Raw genomic sequence first — 21,391 nt, forward strand, 5'->3', positions numbered from 1 at the left:
GTGGCCATAACGTTGGAAATGCGTCCACACCACGCACAGCGTCGACACCGTAAGCAGAATCGGCATCCCTGTGTCCGCGCTTCCTTGGAGCGCTCTGTGCCTTTGTGTACGGAGCGCTCCAAAGATGCTCTGCAGCTCTGCAGCCGGGCCTTTTCCTCGTTGGACTCCCGAGGACACGCGAAGCAGCTGCCTGTCCTTCCTTCCTGCTTCCCTCTTTCATTCTCCAATCACTGCGTCTTTGTGTGTCCACAGTCACTCAGCCATGCCTGCTTTTTTTGTGCACTTTTTTTTTCCCCCACAATAACCGCTGTGTATGCATTTGTGTGCGTGTGTGTTGGGTAGAATTTGGCTTGAGCTGTGACCCGAATCCTCAGCTCTTTCGGGAAAAGGAGGAGAGCGAGAGAGAGAGTGACGCGGAGAACGGATAAGGAGAAGGGAGAGCGAGAGATGCCTTCAATTTCCACTCGAGACGTCTCTTCATAATAGGATTGGACTTTTTCTATCTCTCGCTTCCCCCCCCCCCCCCCCCCCCAGTCTCACTCGCCTTCTTCCCGTGCCACTTCCCCCACCCAGCCACTTAATAATACCTCATTTATTGTTATTCACCCTTTCATGCTCCCTGTAACCTGATAACATGATAAGCCGCCGCCCACTGTAGTAACCGCTGTCCATGAAAGGGTCCACATTATTTTACCGCCTGCGTTCAAAAAGCAAGACGAGCAGCAGCCTGCGTATGTGGGTCAGCGGTCAGATGACCGCGTGTGTTACAAGCCGTTTATTTGCGCTCTCTCTGATCACTGATGTGTGACGACTCTCTTTGCACGTGTTGCGGCGTCTGCGCGCTTTCGTTGCGTGCAGCTTTGATCTCTCTCTCTCTCTCTCTCGATTGTGCGTGCGCTTGCGTGTCCTGCCGCTCGCACACGCGTGCGTGCAAAGAGCTCATTGGTGAATAATGAGGCATAGAGAGATGGAGCGGGATGGAAGCCTTTAGAGGTGAGACAAATTAACGTGGTGGGCAAAAAGCAATGAGAGAAAGAAAAAGGGAAGCGAAAAATGTGATGCGAGAGAGAAATTAACTGAAGGGGAAGTGGGATTCCCGTCGCGCTCGCCTTTTAAACATAATGGCTTTGTCACTCTGCTAGGGGAGATGTTGTGTGGATCTGTGTGTGTGTGTGTGTGTGTGTGTGTGTGTGTGTGTGTGTGTGCGTGCGTGCGTGCGTGCGTGTGTGTGTGAGAGAGAGAGACTATGTCTCTATGATACTTTCAATTTCCAGCATTTCACATTGACTTCACTTCCGCAAACACCATTAGATCAATGTCGGAAATGAAACGAAGCTAATTAAGGAACATCTCATTGAAGCGCGACGAGCCGTGGATTCCAACCACTGCCGCTGAAAGCATCAGAAAAGCCAAAAGCGACGCACGGTCTCGTCTTGCGCCGACAAAAATACAGCGCATGCAAAGTTGCTGCATCGTGTTTGATTGCGTTGCAGAGGGCACGTATGCGGGCTGTCTGCGCAAGCTGGCGAGCTGGCACCGAGCGGCTACGACTAATAGCTGGAGTTATGAGAGAGAGAGAGAGAGAGAGAGAGAGAAGCTTGTTCCACTGCAACCGCCACTGGAGAACCGCGAACCGCAACATTTGGGTCTCTCACACACACACACGCCCTAGAACAATTTCCCGGTGTTTACAACACTGTTTGTATTTTTAGAGGCGTCGTCGGCTGCGGCCGTTACGTGCCCGGCTCAATCCGGCATTGTCGTCATTGTCAGGGCAACACCACCCATGATGTATTGAAAGTGCTGTGTGTGCGTCTTCCGCCTCTTCCGTGATGCAATTCTGGATGGAAGATGAAGGATAGCATCATGCGCGCGTCAGAATTCTCATTGCGCCTTCATCGTGCGGCTCTCTTCAAAGTTGCTTTCTTTGTGTCGTGATTGTTCTTCGGCCATTTTGAGGGTAGCTTCATCTTTGACGACCAATCGCGTTTTGCAGGCACGTTCACCCGATGCCGACGAAATGACTTTGTTTTGGGCAGATAAAGGCAGCTACATTAGAAGAGTCTCGAGATGACATGAAAGTTTCCCGTTTACAGAACTTCCCTCATCACACGCTCGACTTCTTTCAAACTCGGTACACTTTGTCTGTAGCTATTTTCTTGTCTAAATGTTTCTTTCTCCTGCCTGGTCGTCTCCCTGTCTTCTCGTAGTTCGACTGTGAGTCGAGTCTTTTGGTGCGTGTGTGTGTTTGTGTGTGTGTGTGTGTGTGTGCGCGCATTCGTCGCTTTCATGCTGGGAGGCTTTGCTTGCTCTGCACACAGCTCTTTGTACTGTGTGTGTGCACTTCTCTGCTCTGTTTGGATTGCTTTTCTGTGCGTGCCCTTCTTGGCTGCTGTGTGTGTGTGTGTGCGTGTGTGTGTGCGTGCGCCGCTTTTTGTGTGTTTAGCTGTATTTATACGTGCTGCGTGTGTCTGATTGTTAGTGCTTTGGTGTGTGTGTGTGTGTGTGTGTGTGTGTGTGTGTGCGTTTGCATTTTTTTTTCTTCCTCCCTATTCCCCTTCTTCTCCCTCCATAACAGCAGGGCCATCAATCAGAAGCAAGCGATGGTGGTGGTGGTGCGGGGGGGGGGGGGGGGGGGGGTAGTGTAGTGTCGGAGGGTTTGGAGGATGAGAAGCTGGCGTCATGCCAGGGAAGACGAGCTGGCACGCTGCCCAGAGGAGAGAGGGGAAAACGAGGCGGGGGGGGGGGGGGGGGGGGGGGGGGGGGGAGAAGATGAGAGAGAGAATGAGAAAGAGGGCAGGGAGAGAGAAAGAGAGAGAGAGCAAGTCCAAGTGTGCTGGGGGAAAAGAAACAGAGCGCGATTTAAAAATGAACCGACAGAAGAGAAAGATGAGAGGGAAAAAGGAAAGGGAGAGGAAGAAGGAGCTGATGTCACTGAACTGCGATGAGCCTCAAACACCAATCGGCGTCTGATTAGAGCGTAACTGGCTACAAACATTGACCTTTCCTTTATTCGCACACGGCGAATGTGGTCCAGTTTGCAAGCAGGGGGGAGGAGATAAGATTCACTGCGTGTTTGCATAGAGACCATTCTCACAACAGCTTAGGGGATAGTTATACCACCGCTCATCAAAAAGGGGCATGTTTTTTTTCTTCAGGGTTTTTTTTTACACACACACACACAAATGCTGTAAACATTACGTCTGCCCATTGAATGAATGCAACAACCGCACTGTGTTCCGCCATTGTTGTGCTTGGCTGCGATGTCGTCAACGCCTCACTATTTGCCGCCAATAGCAAACAATTTGTGAATGATCATTCAAACGCAAAACATACCCCAAACTATCCATCCATTCATCCATTGTATAATGTGCTTATCCTCATATGGGTCGCGGGCCTGCTGGGGCCCATCCCGGCAATCCTAGTAGGCGGGGTACGCACCGAACCGGTCGTCGGCCAATCGCAGGGCACACATAGATAAACAACCATCCGCGCTCACACCTCGAGACAATTTAGTGTTCCATTAACCTGCCACGCATGTTTATTGGAATGTGGGAGGAAGCCGGAGTACCCGGAGAAAACCCACGCAGGCGCAGGGAGAACATGCAAACTCCACACAGGAAGGCCGGAGCCGGAATCAAACTGTGAAACTCTGAGCACTGCGAGACAGACGCGCTAACCCATCGACCACCGGGACCCCCCCCCCCCCCACCCCAAACTGTGATTCTAAAAATACTAATATTTCCAGTTTATCTTGCACTACCCCAATTTTGCAAGGTTGTCAACTACTATGGCCCAACTTGTTCCTCTTTGATGCTTTGCCAGTGGATTTCTCGACCTTCTGGTGCTTCGGCTGTTTGGCAGAAGCTTTCGGAGGAGGAGGACATTTGGACATTACCACGTGTGACACGTTTCCAAATGCATCCCGGCGAGGCATCATTTTCCCTCGCATTCATTTGTTGATGGAGTAGACTTCCTATCCCTTTTCGAATATGTTCTGTTTGCGAAAGTAGGACCTACCTACCGTAGCCAGTGAATCCAAATCCAAATACATGCAGTGTTGCACTCCCGCTAAACATGAAGGTCCTCTGTTTTGAAGGAGAGCCAATTTCAATGTTTACACAGGATCCATCCATCCATTTTCTTTAGCGCTTGTCCTCATTTGGATCGGCGGTGAGCTGGAGCCTATCCCAAATGACTTTTGGCAAGATTCAGCGGCACATCCTGGACTGGTCGCCAGCTAATCACGGGGCACGTTCAAACAAACGCTCACACTCACACCGATGGACAATTTAGAATCTTACATGAGGGTGAGAGGAAGCTGAAGTCCTCTGGGGGGGTGGTTTAAAAAAAATAGAGGCCCAGGTTGTGTAGCAGTATTTTAATGTCATCAAGATATCATGGTAAGGAGTAATAGCCAGCCAACCATCACACATAATGACATTGCCTACTCATCATGCTATACGAGCACCTATGCAAAAAAAAAAAAAATCTCTTCCGAAGACTTCTTTTATTCCTCCACAACGCAGTCTATTCACACACTTGTGTGAATTCAATTCTAAAGATTGATTTGACATTTTCTGGCATTTATTTGATAGCTCTACCACCCCCCGCCGCCCCACCCCGCCCCTTTCTAGGGCAAGTAAAAGGTGGCCGTCGAGAACAAGCCTCAGCTCCCGCAGGGTCAACGGTGTTAGCTGCAGCAGTCGATCACAAGGACGAGAGCAGCTTGTGGCAGAAAATAGAAGAGATGTTAGTGATTTTTCAGTCAGCGAGCGGGATGAAACCGCCCACCTTTCCTTCCCGTACACTTTGAGTGAGTCGACGGGCCGTCGTTGTTGATGGCAGGTCCCCCCTTAGCCCACTGGGCTCCGAGCTGCTGGCACCCGGACGCTAATTACGTTCAAACCGAGCAAGCTTTATTGGCAAGATGAATGAATGCGAGCGTTGTTAGCCGCTGTCGGACCGGAAGGCCAAACACAAAGCTGATTTTTCACAGGAAAGTCACACTTGTGACATCTTCGAATGGGTTTTCTCCTACCTAGAACTTGTTCCGCATTTCCTCTTCCGGCAATGTGTGACTGGTTTGACTTCACTGCGAGTCTGCGTGAGTTTTTGGACGTTAGCTTTTGCCCACAGCAGCTTCTGCGCCGGTATGCTCTTTGTGTTTTGTCTTTTCCTGTATATCCTTCCAAGAAATGCAGCGGCAACTGTGACTCTCCTTTCCCCAAATGGCAAGGCATTAAAGATTTTGCGATATAGCTGGGATTTCTGTATCGGGAAACATCCACCCACCCCCTCCCCCAAAAAAATCCCACAACCCTCTTTGTTAAACACGGTTATATTTATTGAACAAGAAACGGAGCGTACATTATTAACTCTTTCATTCCACAAGATGTACTTGTACGTCTTTTTAAAATTAGGCCCCGCCTACCAAGGACGTACCTGTACGTCAGTCTTTTTTTTGCGTCATAGAGAGGAGGAGGGTCTGATGCAATCTGCGAATGAGAATAAACCGTTTGCATTGTAAATCATGTAAAAAAAAGTGACCAGTAGGTGGCAGTGGTGCCTCACGTGATTGAAATACGTTTTTACAAAAAGCTCTTTTTCTCCGTTTTTTGCCCAGGAATCGCCATTTCCATGAAACGTAGCCATTTTGTAATGCTTTAGAGTTCATTACTTTTTGTTCAAGTGTTTCAGTACCTTTTTTTTTTTATGAGTAATATTTTAGTATATTTTCATGTAACACATCCAAGAAGACACCCTCTGTTTTTTTTCCCTCCCTATAACCAGCTCCTTTTTTTCCCACGTGACCATCAACTATCCAGATGTCATTATATGCAGCTGTTGACTTTTCCAGATGTACCCACAAGTGTATCTTTCCTTCCCACCTGTCTTATTTTCTTTTTTCTCCCCCCCACCCGCCCAACTTTTCCTCGAAAGCATTTTGACAGCCGTTGCAAAGCTGACAGGCATGTGTAAAATTTACATTCAGGGTTTTTACCGCGCGGGCAGAGGAGGAAGGAAGGGGGAAATACGAGAGATCGCAAAGTAAGCTCTGCAGAGCTTTTCCACTCTGGGTGTGATTTTGGTCCACCGAGCCAGGTGCTGGTGTGAAAACAGACCTCCTCCTGTAGAATCCCTCTCCTTGTTTGACAAAATCATGACAATCCGCAGCTGCGCATGACCTTTCAAACTCAGCATAATAGCGCGGTGACCGTTCTGGAAAAGTCTCGTGTGCCTAAGGAAATTGACAAACAGACAATCTCAATTGCAATGGAACACCCCAAAAGTGGTGTTCATTTTGAATTGAACCAAAAGTTCACCATCTGCTGTATTTATAATGATTCTCATCATAAATTAAGTAACTTTTTTTTTAGGTAGGTACCAAACAGGGTGGCCCGGTAGTCCAGTGGTTAGCACGTCGGCTTCACAGTGCAGAGGTTCAATTCCAGCTCCGGCCTCCCTGTGTGGAGTTTGCATGTTCTCCCCGGGCCTGCGTGGGTTTTCTCCGGGTGCTCCGGTTTCCTCCCACATTCCAAAAACATGCATGGCAGGCTGATTGGACGCTCTAAATTGTCCCTAGGTGTGAGTGTGGGCGTGAATGGTTGTTCGTCTCTGTGTGCCCTGCGATTGGCTGGCAACTGATTCAGGGTGTCCCCGCCTACTGCCCGAAGACGGCTGGGATAGGCTCCAGAACCCCCTGCGACCCAGGTGAGGATCAAGTGGTTCGGAAAATGGATGGATGGATGGAAGGGTACCAAACACGGCCCCAAAAAAAAAAAAAAACTTCCTCAAGAGTTCCCCTATGGAAAGTTCCACACAGACACAAAAAAAAAGAACACTCATTGATTAAAGCAAAATTGGATGCACATGTCTATGTTAACAGGGCACCCCCCACCAAAAAAAATAAAAAATCTCAAGGACCCATGCACAAAATTCAACAAGAAGTCAGCCATTTTGGTTTGAAGCAGCTATTTTGAGTGAATTCCAGGGCTGGTATTTTAAAGTAGGAAATTCCCATAAATGAGTCCCAATCAGAAGCTTTGATCTCAGACAAATGGATAATGCTAATTTGCCAAGGTGTTTAGTTGGGGTTTTTTTTGTTTTTTTTTTAATACCGACGCCATTTGCTATACCTTTAATAAAAGACAATGTTGATAGCAACTATTGTAGCAAGTTTCAGTGGTTTTGAAATTTTGACCGGTAAGCGGGTCATGCCCGAGGTCAGGCTTCATTGCTGCCTCCCTGAAGAGAATAAGAGGTCTAAAAGAAATGGGTGGGTGAGTTGTTGGATACATTCATTCACATTCCATTATTGCAATGTGAAAATTGTTTTGGAGTTAGAACAACTTGGAAGTCAACCGGCATCATGGAACAGGTGCTTGTTAAAATGACAATTAAGCGTCCAAATCTCATCTGCTTTGTAAACAAACTCGGCACATTTGTATTTACTCCCTAATTCATGTGTGCCCCCCCCCCTCCCAAAAAAATCGATATTTTCTACTTTTCCAGCCCACGGTTGACAACAAAAGGCAGCATTCCGCGAAGGTTGTCTTTTTATGTCTTTCAAATGACCCTGAAGTCAATGGCACTGCACGCAAACCACTGACTGAGAATGCGATGCGAACCCGAACAAGTTGAATATGGTTTTGTTTTATAAGAATGAGTAGGAAACAAAGCGCATTGGAAGCTTGGGGGGGTGCATTGCTGCTGGCGCAAATAGTTTACATTCTTAATGATGTCAAGTTGTTTCACATCCTCGCTGTTCTTTTTCGCAACCGCACTTGTGCTAAAACCGCAGCTTAAAACCTTTGAATGTGCCGTTTGAAAATGAACTGAGACATTGCACGTTTGAAACGCCGGCGTGCGTGCGTGCGTGCGTGCGTGCGTTACCCTTGCACACATTCCAGGTTGTACCATCATGCTTTCACAAATGCTTTCTGGGTGTGATGATTGTTTGCTCACAGATCATTATAACTGTGAGCAAACAAGATAAGTGCGAGCGTGTCATTGTGGAACGCGCGTACGTTGCAGGCTGTGACATGCCAACGTGTACCGTAGCCTCAAGAACACTGCGTCCTTGTCCTGGAGCTCATTCTTGCTTTCTCCTCACCTCCTTGATTTCCTTACAAACTTATGTCCTTGCTATCTTCTTCTTTTATTTATTTATTTTTTAAAGAAATGAACCGAAACGGAATAGTTGTTCAATGGGAAGCTGCTGTACTCTTTGTTTCCTCACCGGCACTTTTTGAAAATCTGAAATTGACATCAAGCTGCTCTCTCTCTGCAGTTGGCAGCTTATCTGCCCTCAGGTGTTGATCGACCCCCCCCCCCCCTTGCTTCCCCTTGTCTTTCTCTTCTTTGTATCTGTTCCTACCTCCATCCGCTCATCTCTCCATCCTGTCCAGCCTGTGCCAGAACTCCCTGATGGCTGTGCTTTGGCAGCCCCGTGGAAGGGCATCTCTGTTCATGTTTGTGACACCTGGCTTGGTGCACACTCGGTTTGCAGCCCAGCCGACTTTTATTATAGTGCAAAGCCCCGCTGGCTTTTTTGGCTGCTTTCACTCCACCGCGCTGCTCCTCCAGTATTCATACCCAACCTTTGGAAAAAAGAAAAAAACAAACATTTTAATCTATTGCTGCTGTGACTGCCCCGATGATAAGGTTTGAGAACGTTTTTGTCTTGTGCGGGGCAGCGGCGCATGGTCTGAAAGAAGTGTCGGGCAAAACCGATCGCCTTCACAAAGAAATCGCACACCCAGAGACACTTTGAGTGAAATCCCTTTTTATTTTTCAGTATCTTGAACTCAAATCTTGTGTCCTAGAAATGAGGGCACTGTCAAGTAGGGCTCGAAGCGGCTAGTCCAGTGGTGGGCAAACTACGGCCCGCGGGCCGAATCCGGCCCGTTGGTCTTTTTAATCCGGCCCGCTGAAGGTTGGTCCACAATTAAGGTTCGATGTGAATGATTGCGTTCATTTCAATAGGACTTGTAATGACAGGCATTTCACCGCCAGGTGGCGCATTGACTTGAAGTTGCAGAACACGGGGGGGCGGGGCAATCTTTTCGACCACCTAGTACCTCTGTATCGCTCTACTTCTACTGGTCTGATCACAACCCATCTGCAGCGATGCACAGGCTAAAATAGGTCATCAACAACACTTTTGTCATTTAAAAAAAGTATATTAATCCGTACTTTCATGCTTTTGTTCTGTTGATGTTTGATATGGACTGTCAACAAATGCAGTTTTTTTTTTAACGTACCATAGCTCGTGCTGACCTGGCCCTTCTGTCAAATTTTAAAAGTCAATGCGGCCCTCGAGCCAAAAAGTTTGCCCACACCTGGGCTAGACCATAGAAGCATTTTGAAAATCTCTTAAAATCATAAAAAAAAATCGGCTGTTTTTTTTTCACATTTTTTCCCCCCCAAACATGTAAACACAAGACAATGACATTCCCCCCCCCCCCAAAAACACCCAATTTCATTCAGATCTTTATTGTTGTAAGCGTTAAGGAACCTCAAAAAAAGTTTTTTCTCCCCCCAATATACATTTTTTTAATTAATGGGTTTGTGGAATTTCACTCTGCCAAATCTTGTAATCATCACCAGCCTCCAAAAAAAATGCTGTGGTCGGGCCCCACTGACAAGCTCCGTGTTGACGAAAATCACAAACTTTGAGGTTTTGATTTTTAAATGTCATTTCTGCTATTTGGCAGTCCCACTGCCTTCACAAATGTTTCTGTAAAATACATTTGGGATGAACTACGGTAACGCCATGTAGAGTACACAGTATATACAATGTTGAGTCTTTATAGAAAACAAAGAACTCTTCCTTCCACCGTCGGTTTTCAATTTTACTTCAAGTTATTTCTGTATTTAGGTAAAGCTCATAGAAATACTTTTGCGCATTTCGCGCTGTGTATAAATAAAACCCGCCTTGACTTGCCAAAGCTAAAGTCCTTCACCGTTGCTAACATGACGTAGCTCCAGCCCCATTATTGCGTCTTCAATCAGAGTTTGGCAAGTGGCTGATTGAATTGTTTCCAGATTGCGAGAGCCTTTGCCAAATCGGAGAAGGCTTGCTCGTTGGCAGATGTTGTTGATTCAAACACACGCACTCTTTGTTAGCCTCTGTTCAGATGATTATCGAGAACTAAACGACGTGGACGGTACACGCTTGCAACCAAGTCAGTCTCTTGGGCCTTGGTTCATTTCTCGCTGTATTGGAGTTAAAACGGACCAAAAAACAAAACAAAAAAAAAAAGGCTCGCCTCAGAAGCACAAAGAGGCGAGCGAGTCTGAAAAAAGCGACGGTCTAATTTTCACATCCCCGTAGGCTTCTCCACACGTCAAGCAAAACATCCATCCCGACATGATTCTTTTCTTTCAGTTTGGTCATGTGATGCCACCACACTTTTTTTTTTCATCGCATTTTTCATCACCCGTTTCATTTCATTCCTTACATACGGTATAAGATGTAACGTAACCTGGGAGATGGAGGGGGCGGGGGCGGGGGGGTGACACACTCCTAAATGTATAATGTCATTAGGCTGTGTCCTTGCAACTATGCGCGATGACGGCCACGACTACGCTGGCTGTGACTGACAGGCCGGCCCATCACACAGATGAGTGTGTTTGGGGTGGCGACGACGCGTTTCCAACCTCGGCTTTGCTGCTCTTTATCACCCGCCTTTTCATGTCCTCCCGCTCCTCCGCTCGGCATCCCCCAGTGGCGGCAAGAAGGCGGATCTTGGAAAATTAAAGCGCCAAAGTAATGAAGAGAGAGGGCCGATAATGGAAAAATTCAAAAGGAGAGCAAGCAAGGATCGGGGGCGGCGGGGATAAATCGAGAGAGAGAGGGAGAGCAAAGTCAGTGGCAGCAGGCGAGGGAGGGGGGGAGCAGTGAGGAAGAGGAGGGTGAATGGTGTAATAATGGCTCCGTGTGAGAGCTGTTGTTGGAAAAAGAGAGAGAACGGCTGAGTGGGGAAAGCAACAAAATGAGGCTGAGGGCACTCAGACAGATAGAATTAGACATACAGCAGAGGCTTTGTGTGCCTGTGCGTGTGTGCGCTGCCGGATGCTAACTACGTTTGTGTATGTGCAGGAACACAATGTAAAAATGTTTTGGAGGGCAGCGGAGTGCATTTTTATATGCTTTCTCGGATACGGTCGGTTGTATTATCGCCAAAGGAAATGACCGGCAAGTGGCACGTACCTTATTGGGAACACCTTCATAATCTCTAGCTACGGAGGATGTAAAAAAAAAAAAAAAAAAAAGTCTACACACCCCTGTTCAAAGGCTGGGTTTTTGTGATCTGAAAAATGAGAGCGAGATAAATCATTTCAAAACTTTTCCCGGCCTTCACGAGACCTGTAATCTGTACTCCATCAATTCAATTGCATTGTTTCGTGTTTTTAAGAACCTTTTTTTGAGAGGGGAAATGAAATACAGGGTGTGTAGACTTTTTATACCCACTGTATACAATCCCCGAGAGCCGTGTACACCGCAACCACGCAATGTCTGTCTGAAATTGCTTTTTTTTAATTAAATAAGAGTCCGTTAGATTATTCAAATGCATATTTCATGAAATTGTAATCATTTAACCACTGATTCGGTCCTTTACTGTTATATGTGCATGTCAAACTGTTATGATTAACCCTTTCGGGGGCAGCGGTTGCTACAGTGGACAGCTTATCATGTGATGGGGTTACAGGGTGCATGAAATGGTTGGATATAAATAAAAATGTAGATTTTTATTTATTTATTTTATTATCATTTTAAAACAATTCATTAAACAAACAAGAAACGAGAGATACTATCCGCAGCCCTGCTCTACGGTGTGTAGGAGTGTTTAGTCAGTGGATAAGAAAAATATGAAGGTGGTGCACGAGTATGGAGACAACTCCCCCCCCCCCCCCCCCCCCAAAAAAACTGAGTGAGGTTGCTGAAAGGCACTCTCAACTCCCTCTGTTCCACCTTGCGCATTCTTCTTCCCGACACAAGCTCATTAGAAGCACGTTTCTTTGATGCGGCGAAGGCTTAATGTGCTGTAAATGCGTCTCATATGCTCTGTGTTCATTGTGCGCTTTGCCGTATGCGATGTGATGGAGTAGCCGCTCGCTCTCTCACTCGTTCCCTCCATTTCCTTCCATCACAGGCGGAGATTGTGAAGCGTCTCAGTGCCATCTGCGCTCAGATCATCCCTTTCCTCTCTCAAGAGGTGAGTACGGTCCTCGCCAGACACACGTGCACATTTTACCTGGTTTCGTTCGTTCATTCAACCCTAATATCTACTGTCACTCTGAGAGTAAACATTAAAGCCGCCTCTGCATCACAAATAATTGCAAGTGTGGACTCTTGCAGTACTTGGAACAAGGCATACAGTACAATGGTGCCTTGAAATATACGTTTTAACCAACTCAAATCATCCTTCCCCATTGAAATGAATGGAAATGCAACAAATCCGTTCCAAACCCGCCAAAATAACAAAATGCGTTTTTTGGTTGCATGTTTTTGATTAAAAAAATTACACTAATAAAAAAAACACACAATACAAATATTTGTTCTCCTCATAAACTGTGAATAGAGAAGATCTGGCAAAAACCATGCCTGCACTATTCTGTTCCTATTGTATTGTCCTTTGTTTTTCTTATGTTACCATCTTAATGGTGCATTACCGCCACCAACTGACAGCACCCTTCCACTGCAAGAAAACCGATATAAACTGATGATGAGCGCATATCGTGAAGTTTACTGCCACCATATCGCAGTGGGAATGTAAAGCACACTTGTACTCTATCTCAATTTTGGGGGGCCCTTAAAACAAAACATCAGCCAAAGGAATGGCTTGTCTCCAAAAATTTAAATCACGGCACCTCCGTCTCAAGACACCACGGTAACCACGTTTAACACTGAGCCAGATGCTGATGAAAATGACATTATTTGAATGTGTTACCCAATACGGTGGCAAGTGAGCGGGAATACAGCAAATAAATGTTAATTCCTTCCTAAATTTGAAAGTCGGTCAATTTCACTTTTTTTTTTTTGCAGACCAACATTTTGTCCTTCTGGCATTTTTTCCTCCGGAGTATGCAGGCACTTACCCTTCAAATAGCAAATGACAAGCCAGTTAAATATTTCTCTTTCTCAAACGGCGGCTGAGAGAAGATTGGACAAAGGTCAAGTATAGCGCGGACCAATCTTTATAAATGCCCTCCTACATCCTCCAATTTGTTCAACACCTTTTTTCCCCCCCTTGGCCTTCTTCAAGTGCATACAGTTTGCTTTGTGTGAGGCTTTGTGAGGATTTAGGCCGAAGACCAGCACTCGCCGGTAGTGTCGTATCAACCTGCTCACTTCCCGCGTTTTTGCACCCGTTGTAGCATGAAAAGCCTTTTCCACTTCAGCTGTGGCTTCTTCGCGTGCTTCTGTGCAATTAGAGCAGGTCTGCAACCTTGGACAACACGCGAGTGACTTCCGCGGTGTACCCTCGCTCTCGTTCCCCCGGTGCGACATTAACTTTGGATGCTCTTGGCAATCCAAGCCGAGGGAACGTTGCAATAACTACAAGGAAAACGTCTCCTTCTCCCGCCCTTTACGGAGAAAGGAAAAAAAACTTCTCCCGCTGAGATTCACGGCGTTGGGAAAACTTTTGTTGAATTCTTGGCCCCGAAAAACGATTGGGATCATATTCAGACCGCAAGTTCAGAACGCGGTCCACCCACTAAGCGATCTCTGGAGACTAGCGCCGTCCAAAACTACAGGTGGCTGGCAACGGCCTCAAAGCCGCAGTGTAATCAGAGACGGATTCCACTTTTCTTAGGTTTTACTTCCTAAGCAAAAAAAAAAAAAAAAAAAGGTCCTCTTTGACAAATTATACAGGGTGAAAATGTGAACTCTGTGCCCTTGTTATTTTTTGGCAGATTGCAAAAAAAGTGTAATACCGTTCAGGTCAGAAGTTTATATACACTGATCATGGGCTTTGATGTCATAGTGAATTTGGGCTTTTAATTTTCTCAAACTGTTCCTTTTCCATATTGGAATTATAAGATAAGATAAGAAAACCTTTATTAGTCTCTAAAGTTATGAAAGGAAGAAGTAGAACAACAAAATATAGGAGCTGCTGGAAAGGCAGCCACTCACGCGGCGCCATTTTGAAGTCAAAATAACAAAAATAACACAACACAACACATAGGACACAAACAGTCGTGCAATCTTCACCACTTTTCTGCATACGCTTTGTTGTCTGATGAAGCAGGTCTAGATGAAAGAGGAGAGGATCAAAGTGTCCTTTCACCAGTGGATCAGAGACGTCATGCTGAAAATGTGCACACGTCTGCTACAAGCTAAGTTTTGAAAGCAAACGCGAAGCTATAGCCTCCATTGACGAAAATATATTATACAATGCGCGCAGCTGTTATCTTTATTCTTTTTGAAGAAAAGGAATTTTCCTCCTACGGTGATGGCATTTAATAAATCAGGAAAAACAATGGTAAGCCTTTCTGGGACAGCGGTTTCTTCGGTGGACAGTTTATCGTGTTATCAGATTACAGGGTGCAGGGAAAGGGTGTTTTTCAAAAACAGTGGTTCCATTTTGCAGAGCACAATTTTCAGGCGACTAACAAAGTGTTAGCATCCTTGTTTGGTATCAGTGTCATAACATCGGAGCTTTTTTCAAAGTATTGGTGCATTCCAATTTCCCTCCTGCTTGTCCATCTCTACTTAAATAACCCCCAAACTATTCAAGAACATATAGTACAGTACAAGCACGTTTGTTTGTTTTAATAAAAATAACATTAAAATAATCAGTATCTTTACAATGTTAATGCGGTAAAAAAAATCTTTAACCCCCCCCCCCCCCCCCCCAAACTTTCAAAGACTTGTGTTATGATGGAAAACTTTTGAACATCTTCAAAGATTTTGGAAAAATGAAAATTGGGTGCACATGTTAGAACCGATGATGAATTTTCTTATGCACACAAATAAATCTGTACTTTCATCTGAATTTTTTCCATAAATGGAAATCTCTCATTAATTACCCATTAGAGTCCAATTGACTGCAGCTGATAGTTAAAAAGGTTTTGTTTAACAATCCTCATTGGATCGCACAACACTCCTCAACAAAGGGAGAAAATCAAAGCAACTCACAGAGAGGATAATTGTTGGCCACCATTTCTAAACAAAATGCAGATCCCACATCAATCACTTCACACAATTTGGAAGTCATCAGGAAGGCACCAGGCAGTGGTGAAGGCCCTCTTGGGATTGCTGTCTTTATCCTATTACCCTTCTGACCAATGAATCGCCTTTTAGGATGCCGCGACATGCCTGAAACATCAGCAATTGCGGCAAGCACATGGATCTCGGTGAAAACATATGTGAGTTAGTAATCCTACTTGGACTTTTCAATAATCGGATTTTACAGAGAGAACTTTACATCTGAGTTTGCACACTACAACCAAAAGGGGGCACCCGAACCTCGCCATCGCGAGGGGATTTTCTCACAAATTAGCCTTGTTAAGGTCAAAAAAAGCGCTGGCATTTAGCAATCTGCTTGAGGCATGTGTGACGCCGCAAACGATGTGAGGTGAAAGTGTGTGCGTGTGTTTATGCGTGCGCGCGTGCTCGGAATACAAATCCGCAGTGTTTTTTATGGTCCCGGTGTGAGCGTGCACTGATGAATGTGCATCCTGCAAACAGGGAGGTCACGGCTCTGTCAGTTTGATCAATATTGACACCTTGTGTGCGCGCGTGTGTGTGTGACTTATTACATTGGGACATTGTATAAACATGCTGGATTTGAGTCTTGTGCGTTTTGGAGCATTTATACCAGCACCTAGCTGGGTGCACATTTATTGAAGTACTTATCTTATCATTGAGATGCAGTGATAGTTTTCAGTTGACATTAATGAGAGTGGGAATCAGTTGGAAGGCAATAAAAAAATTACATTAAACAGCGAGGATCACAAGCGTACGTTTCGGTAACAGACTCTCCACGCTTTGCTTTTTTAACCGCAGATACATATGAAATTATAGATGGAGTTAAGTATTATTGTAAAACACAATACATGTACTGTATATAATTCCTTGTTTTTTTTGATTTTGTTGTGAATGCTCACATGATCCAACGTGACAAATTTTGATTGGCTGTTACATCTGCAACGTTGCGATGACGTTCCTCCACAGTTCAAATTACAAAACAAGTGGCCAACAGTCGGCTGATGAAAATTAGCGGCAGGACCCGGCACACTGCGCGACAGTTCCAGTGTGCGGCGAGCTTCACTCGTGAGCAGCTAGCTATGTAGCATCAGAAGCTAGTCAATCGTCACTCAAGTCTTCCATCTTCAAACGCTGAAACTCAATGGCAGGACGCCTGTCGGAATGAAAATCCCTTGTTCACAAAACGTTGAGAAGTCTGTAAACCCAACTGAAAGTAAAAACCTGAAAGAAATAAAAACTGTCAGAGGTTTCTGGTTCCTGGGCAATTCCCTGTTAACTCATTCACTCCCAAAGACGTTTTTAAACGTCTTTTCAGACTTGGTCCAGAATGGGCTGGTACTGAATGAGTTAATGAAGTGCGGCAACAAAATAAAAATGCATCAAAACTTACTTGTCTGGAATGATGGGACATTGTGTGTCTGTGTTTGTGCGCAGCACCAGCAACAGGTGGTGCAAGCAGTGGAGCGGGCCAAGCAGGTCACCATGGCTGAACTCAATGCCATCATCGGGGTGAGTCACCTCCACACGCAAGCACAATAACATTCAAGGATGTTTCGGGGTTTTTTTTTTTTGGTTCCGAGTCAAGACATTTTGATGCATTTGGTTTTCTAACCATTTCTGCCCCATTTTCCGCACATAATGCTAGATGGAGAGTGTTTCAGTGGAGGAGCAATTTGTCCTCCTGCTGTAATTTTGCTGGTATGCTATTTTGGCCACTCATGCTCCTTTAAAAGTATCACATTGAAGAAGGGGGCATGGTCTCTCTTCACATCCAAAGCTTATTCACATTTTTTTTTTAACCTGATCTCCACGTGTTCATTTTTTCCCCCCCTTATTTATTTTTCCCATGACGGTTATAAGGAAGCGTAAATTATTCGGGTGTCGAGGTCGGCTGTAGCGGCACACGGTGGCGTTCGCCATTAACGTGACATGCTAACAGGTTAAGTGTGTCGGCTTCAATATAGGCAAAGAAAAAAAAAAGAAACAAATGGATGGACGATAAGTTCACTTCATACCAAGTCGTGTCATGCAGTTACCTCATTTAGTGGGCGGTCTACAGCAAGTCAAAAGTAACACAAAAATAGCCCGGAAATGCAAAATAAAGCAAATTATTGCAACATCTGTGCTTGCACTTGCCACGTGTGCACTTCGGCTGAGTGTCGGCTCCTTTTTGTACAATACACTTTAATTAAAAATTCTTAGCTTTAATTTGGAAACCAGAACGAACTGGAGATGCATTTAAATTATTCAAGTGTCAGCACCAAAAGTCGCTCTGATTTTCAGCTTGTTTGCCACAGGTTTATTTATTTATTTATTTTAGAGTGAAAAGTAATTTACCTTCCAAATGATATTGTCATCCACAGAGCTTTATTGCCTTTTTTTTTTTGCCTTCTTACACCGCAAACCCTAAAATCGAACTGCCATGTCTGCTTTAGAGTGCCTCATTGTCAGCCATGAGTGCACGAACATCATGCGGAGAAAGGCGGAAGAGCCACTTGACAGCTAGTGAGTAGACTGGGGGTTTTGAACTTTCATGCTCGCTTTAGAGTGCCTCATTGTTGTGGCCATGAAAAAGCCCTTTGACAACCTACTGGGATATATTCTAGCCGCCGGAGGATTTCAGAGAATATATTTTCAAAAAATGTTTCTCACACATGTAGTTATGTGGCTGGCAACACACAAAAAAATGTAATCATTTAAATTTGGCACGTTTGTTAAGAATTCCCCTCTGTGGTGTGTTAAATGAAGAAGGCTTTACAGGGACTTCAGTAATAAATTCCTCATTTCTTTTTTTTCCCTTGTTTTTGAAGTGAGGTTTTTGCAGGGATCGCTGTTGTTTTTTTCTTCTACTGCTCCATCATTCTTCTGTTCCTGTAATTTTCTCCCTTCTCTGCCCTTAATCGACATCCTCCCCCCACACCATCAATCGCATAATTTCCCCACTCTTGTCTGCCTTCGGCTGTTTTATTCTGAACACATTAATTGTTTTCTGATCTTATATTGTCAAATCTCGCCCGGCCTGATGGTCATTTCCTCCTCTTTTGCCTTCCCTCATGTTTGCTGATGATTCAATTTCCTACTTTTCCGTCTCGACTTTTTATCCACCGTGTTGACCTCCTAATCCCCTAATCTCTCCACTATGCTATCAACTTCCCTTTTTATGATTTCCTCTCTCACACTTCATTGTGACCACCTTCTTTTCTTCCTTCCTAATAATCTCCCCGCACCCCCCACCCGCCTCCCCCGCCCCCCTTTTCTTTCCCCTGTGGCCACAGCAGCAGCAGCTCCAGCACCTGTCGCACCACGCCCCGGGTATCCCCCTCACGCCGCACCCGTCCGGCTTGTCTTTGGGCGCGGGGGGCTCCGGGCTCCTGGCGCTGACGGGGGCCTTAGGGGTGTCTGCCCACCTCGCTGCCAAGGACGAGCGCAATCACCTTGACCCGGAACATCTCAGAGGTATTGAAGCGGTACAGCATGCATGTGATGGTCTTTATTTGCTACAGTATAAATATGTAATAATATGAACGTGCCAAGCTTCAATTCAATTACGCTGCTTCTTCTGCGGCGTGCGTCTTGGCCACCTGGGGGCATTGCGATACAGACAAAGAGATATATTGTACATGACAGACAGTCACAGCAACTCAGTGGTACACAATAATGTTAGCTGATCTGTGCAGAGGATAAAGAATGTACACCTGCGAGTATTGTTACATTATCTGTCTACAAGTGTTGCGCCACAGTTGGTATTCGGAACTCCCTGACTTAAAGGGTTATAATACCATAACGCCAACGTTATTCAATAGCCGTCTTTAATGTTTGGTATTGTTTGTTAGCATTAAGACGAATGAGCATTCCTAGGTCAAACCTCTGCGGTTGTTTGAAATACACAACCTTTCATTGTCATGTTCTTCATGTTGAGTTAGACAGTACATTTCAACTGTCAATGATCAAAATGGAAGAGAGTGCGCTATGGCTGCCATGCGGACCTCGTTTGAACTATTATAGATTGCTGGCATTGCGCGGACACAAGCATGAACTTTCCTTCACCTCCCCAGCGCAGCTTATCTGTTTCAGGCACAGCGCCAAGAGACTCATGAATAAAGGCAGGGCTGGAAAAAAGGAGGAGAAAGAGAGCTGTTTGCGTTCATTCAGTATTTGCAGATTATGCATCTTTGCCAATGTTGTGCGGTCAGAAAGACTGGAGATAGCGAGACCGTTTTTAACAAGAGGCGCTGTCATAACCTTGGCTGACTGCTGTTGCCAACATCAGCACTGACGTCAAGCTTTTTTCTCCTCATCCCTCTTATCTTACTTTTTTTTTTCCCTCTTCTTTTCATGCTGTCCCCGCCCAATCCCAGAAGGAGCACCCAGCCGGGTAAGTACTTGTGTGCGTGTGTGTGATTAATAAAGCAAGCGAAATCCACAAGCACAGCAAAGTGTGTGTTGTAACAGCTGTTCATCACTCCTCCACACCAACGAGTCCAACCCAATGTACATTTTGTCCAGGATGAACAGTTTACAACGGTGTGCTCACCCGCTGCAGTTTTTTTGTTTTTTTTGGGGGTGTTTTTTGGATTGTATTCTCATGGTCAGATGTTTATATACCATCAACTTTAGATAAGATGAGAGAGAGAGAGGGAGACAAGGGAGGTGAGATACAAGTGTATCTCATTCATTCTCCCCAGAAAACACAATCATTTTTTTTAACCCTTTCAGGGACAGCAGTTAATAATAATAATAATAATAATAATGCATTTTATTTAAAAGCGCCTTTCATGCCACCCAAGGACACTGTACAGACAATAAGAAAATACAATGTAAAAATTAGTAAACGAGATATTATATTACAGTTACCACAGTGGACATCTTATCGTGTTATCAGGTTACAGGGGCGCATGAAAGGGTTATAAATAAGGGGAAAAATGCACTCCATAATAATTTACTTGACATATAGCAACAAGATAATTTAGTAGACTGTAAAGAATCATTAATTCATTGCACCTCCTTTTGGTTTCATGTGAGTTGGCCACAGAGGGGCAGTATCTAACAGTCATGCAGAAAAAAAAAAGAAAAGCGTCACAACTACTCTTAAGTGACTCTCAGTGCAGTAATATTAATCACTTCGAGAGGATAAAGAATATATGCTTGCAGGTATTGTACAATTGTTTTGTCTGCATCTGTACATGTGAATTGTTTTTTGATTTGAGTTTGCTGCCGCCATCTCGTGCTCCTATCTCGTTCTTTTGCTCAACAGTCAAAAAAAACAAAAAACAAAAACAAGTGACAGCTTGTATGTCGAAAAAAAAGTTGGGTCAGTCATATGTCAAGGCACCACAATGTTTCATTTCAGATTTTGGTTAAAAATCATGCTGGTCTTGCAGAAGGTGTGTTTATCCGTTTGTAAAATCCCTCAAAATGGCCGTTGATTTTGGGCAAAGAAGAGCAAAACAATTTCAAGAGAGCGCAGTGCTGCGTAGGCCGACCCTCCGCAACGCTTTTTATATCAAAACGGGAAAGCCTTCAGCTCCCTTGACACGTAGCTGCAGTCTAACTCTGAGCATAGGTTAATTGCTAAATACGCAGTGTTGACTTGAAAGCAGCGATCGAGACAATCCTCTCAGGAAACCGAGAATGAGGAGATCAATTAACATTTGAGTTGAACATGGAGGGCAGTTGCGCTCCATTGTGTTATTCCTCCTCTCCTCCTTCCTGTCCTCCCAGTGAGCTCCTTCCTTTACTGTGATGGGGGTGGGGGGGGACAGAGATAGAAGGCCCCCTCACTTAATGAACCCCGGCTGCCCAAACAACCCGACGCTTTGATCGGCTCAACTGAGTGTGCTGTATTGTAAATACGCCTGCGTGGACTCTAACGGCATCATCTTGAGCGCTGTATTTCACGCAAGGTTTGACATGTAAAGGCCACACAACTTGAGGGGGGTTGTGGAGGTGCGCAGGGGATTGAACATACTCCAAAAACTTTGGAATCATCAATTACATCAAAATCTCAAGGCCTTGTATGAACAGGATGTCGTCCAGTTCGGTTCAAAGTGATTTTGGGCCAGTCCCAAGATGCACACCCGAACCAACTCCTTCAAGGGATTTCAGCTGGTCGAGCCCGAGATAGAATTGACGAGTTGTGCCAAATTTGAGCTGACTGCAAAAATATGA

At 45.1% G+C, this 21,391-nt stretch overlaps 1 protein-coding gene across 7 annotated transcripts in view; it reads left to right on the forward strand.

The window, feature by feature from the left end:
- The window catches only part of tle2b (TLE family member 2, transcriptional corepressor b), a 64,032-nt gene that overhangs the window by 28,501 nt on the left and 14,140 nt on the right, over positions 1–21,391 (forward strand). For 4 of the 7 annotated variants that reach the window (XM_086115133.1, XM_086115135.1, XM_086115131.1 and 1 more), the window contains 4 exons: positions 12,162–12,224; positions 16,658–16,732; positions 18,499–18,679; positions 19,582–19,598. In XM_086115133.1, the coding sequence (XP_085971259.1) occupies positions 12,162–12,224; positions 16,658–16,732; positions 18,499–18,679; positions 19,582–19,598 (336 nt within the window). Of the gene's footprint in view, positions 1–12,161; positions 12,225–14,274; positions 15,382–16,657; positions 16,733–18,498; positions 18,680–19,581; positions 19,599–21,391 lie in introns of those variants that run through there. The other 3 variants (XM_086115134.1, XM_086115137.1, XM_086115138.1) reach the window with 3 other exon arrangements.

This window comes from Hippocampus guttulatus, chromosome 7, assembly GCF_054856545.1.
Source record: "Hippocampus guttulatus isolate MCC_2025c chromosome 7, RoL_Hgut_1.0, whole genome shotgun sequence".
Taxonomy (NCBI): Eukaryota; Metazoa; Chordata; class Actinopteri; order Syngnathiformes; family Syngnathidae; genus Hippocampus; species Hippocampus guttulatus.